This window comes from Oryx dammah, unplaced genomic scaffold (genome assembly GCF_014754425.2).
Source record: "Oryx dammah isolate SB20612 unplaced genomic scaffold, SCBI_Odam_1.1 HiC_scaffold_8, whole genome shotgun sequence".
NCBI classification, from domain to species: domain Eukaryota; kingdom Metazoa; phylum Chordata; class Mammalia; order Artiodactyla; family Bovidae; genus Oryx; species Oryx dammah.
This window is the reverse complement of record NW_024070192.1, coordinates 37,997,846-38,000,405: the sequence shown is the minus strand read 5'-3', so window position 1 is coordinate 38,000,405 and position 2,560 is coordinate 37,997,846. Positions and strand designations below refer to the sequence as shown.

At 46.4% G+C, this 2,560-nt stretch overlaps 1 protein-coding gene across 1 annotated transcript; it reads right to left on the bottom strand.

Annotated features, from left to right (window-relative positions):
- Positions 1 to 930: 930 nt before the first annotated feature.
- On the bottom strand, positions 931 to 1,875 carry LOC120866184 (olfactory receptor-like protein DTMT). Its single transcript, XM_040243745.1, has one exon. It carries the CDS (start codon positions 1,873 to 1,875, stop codon positions 931 to 933), a length of 945 nt encoding a protein of 314 aa, XP_040099679.1.
- Between the last annotated feature and the right edge of the window lie 685 nt (positions 1,876 to 2,560).

Sequence of the window (2,560 nt, the reverse complement as noted above, 5' to 3'; positions counted from 1 at the left end):
TGGCCTTTCTGGGAGCATGGCATGGTCTAGATGGTGGCCTCCCACAACCGGAAGGGCCAGCTTTGGGAAGGGACCACTGGCCCAAGAATTTGCTGCCATAGCGGCATGCAGTCGGCCAAGGAGGCAGAGCATCCCAAATTAATGTGATTTTACAAGCGATCACAGCTATGCTATTTCTTAGTCTCCTCCATATTTTCAGGGCTTCCCTGGTGGCCCAGATGGTAAAGACTCCCCCTGCAATGCAGGAGACACAAGAGATCCAGGTTCAATCCCTGGGTTGAAAGGATCCCTTGGAGGAAGAAATGGCAGCCCACTCCAGTATTCTTGCTTGGAGAGTTCCATGGACAGAGAAGCCTGGTGGTTACAGTCCATGGAGTTGCAAAGACTTGGACACGACTGAGCAACTAGCACTTTCTTCACTTCTGTGTTTTCAACTGGGACCTCGGGGGTTGTCTGGCTCAGTAAATACTAGTGGGTTGCTGTGGGCCCAGGTTCTGCAGTTTCAGTCTCTTCATTCATGGAATGTCTGTCCAAGGGGGTGGGGTCAAGGGCAGAAGGGAGAGGGTGTCTCCACAGTAAATGAGTAAATGCTCAGTAAACAGTAGAGTCTACTTCATCAGTAAATAAAACACTGGAAACGGTAAAGAAAAAAGTGGGGTGGGGATACAAAGATTAGTTGGAAGTTTAAAAATAATGCTTCTTAGAGTAACCTGGAGAGAAAAAACAAGCAAGATTCTGCTAGTAGGTCACTGACATCCCCTTTCCAAGTCCTACTACATACCTCCACCATATCTCTGTTACTTATTGGACAATATCTTACTATGGAATTTTAACAAAAAGATCATTGGTAAAAGAAGTCTGGGTTAATATCCCCATATTAATACCAATATACCAACCACATAAAATTATGCAAAAGTCCAAACTTGACCATCACAGAGAAAAGGGAGTTTTCTTTCTCCAGAAGACTCTTCCCAGAGCTCCCTTCATGTCTCTGTTCCTCAGGCTGTAGATGAAGGGGTTCAGCATGGGGGTCACCACGGTGTACATCATAGCCATCACAGTCTCCTTAACAGTAGAATTATTAGCTGATGGGCATAAGTAGAGACCAATAATTGTCCCATAAAACAGGGACACCACAGTGAGGTGGGAGCCACAGGTGGAGAGGGCCTTGCAGATACCCCTCGCAGAAGGGACCTTGAGGGTGGAGGACACGATTCGAGCATAGGACGTGATGATGAGTAGAAAGGGGGTCACAAGAATGAGCCCTCCCGTGATAAATATCACCAGCTCATTCACTCGAGTGTCAGAGCAGGACAGCTTCAGCAGAGCAGACATGTCACAGAAAAAGTGGGCGATCACGTTGTCTTCACAAAAATGCAGCCTGGCCATGAGCAGGGTGTGCAACATGGCATGGAACGTGGTCAGCACCCAGGACAGCACCAGCAGGGAGAGACAGAGCCTGGGGCCCATGATGGCGGTGTAGTGCAGGGGGAAGCAGATGGCCACGTAGCGGTCATAGGCCATGGCCACAAGGAGGAAGCTCTCCAGGTCTCCAAAGAACAGGAAGAAGTACATTTGTGTCAGGCAGCCAGCATAGGGGATGGATGGGACACAGCTCTGCATGTCCTGTAGCAACTTGGGCATTGTGACAGAGGAGAAGCAGAGGTCAGAGAAAGACAGGTTACTGAGAAAGAAATACATGGGTGTGTGGAGGAGGGGGTCCAGGCAAATGAGGACGATGATGAGAAGGTTCCCCAGGACGGTGGTAACGTACATGGCCAGGAACAGGGCGTAGAACAGGTTCTGATGCTCTGACTCGATGGGCAGTCCCAGCAGGAGGAACTCTGAGACAGTAGTTTGATTCCTTCCTGTCATGCTCTGTCTCCAGTATCTTTAGGAAGGAATAACAGTGTCCATAAAAACCTGAATTTCAAAATAAACATATTTATATGACAGAAATATGTGTTAGGTGTTCTGCAAAAAAAATTTTATATGATTCTCATCATAGTCATAATAATCTCTACATTACTGCAAATCTCTATAATCAGAATCTGTGAACAGAAATGACTTTCTTCACTTCTTTTTAATGTGCAACAATATTTCAAATTTTCTAATATATTCTTGCCCATTAATTTCTGATACAGAAAATGTGGTTTTCATCATACCTGCCTAGCTAGACATCCTCACAAACTGCAATTGGCTCTTGCTTTGTCAATATCTTACATGTCGATGTTCTGGGACTTTTTCCTGAATGCTGTTCTCTTATAACGGTGGTACATATACCACCAAGAAAAATTCATCTACTGAATGGCTTTGCTTACCATTTAAGACTTCTGTGTAGATTTCTCAGGGCTTCCCAAGTGGCTCAGTGGTAAAGAATCTGCCTGCCAGTACAGAGACTCAAGAGACACAGGTTCAATCCCCGGGTCAGGAAGATCCCCTGGAGGAGGAAATGACAACCCACTCCAGCATTCTTGCCTGGTAAATCCCGTGGACAGTGGAGCCTGGCAGTCTACAGTCCATGGAGTCACAGAAGAGTCAGACACAACTTAGCAGCTAA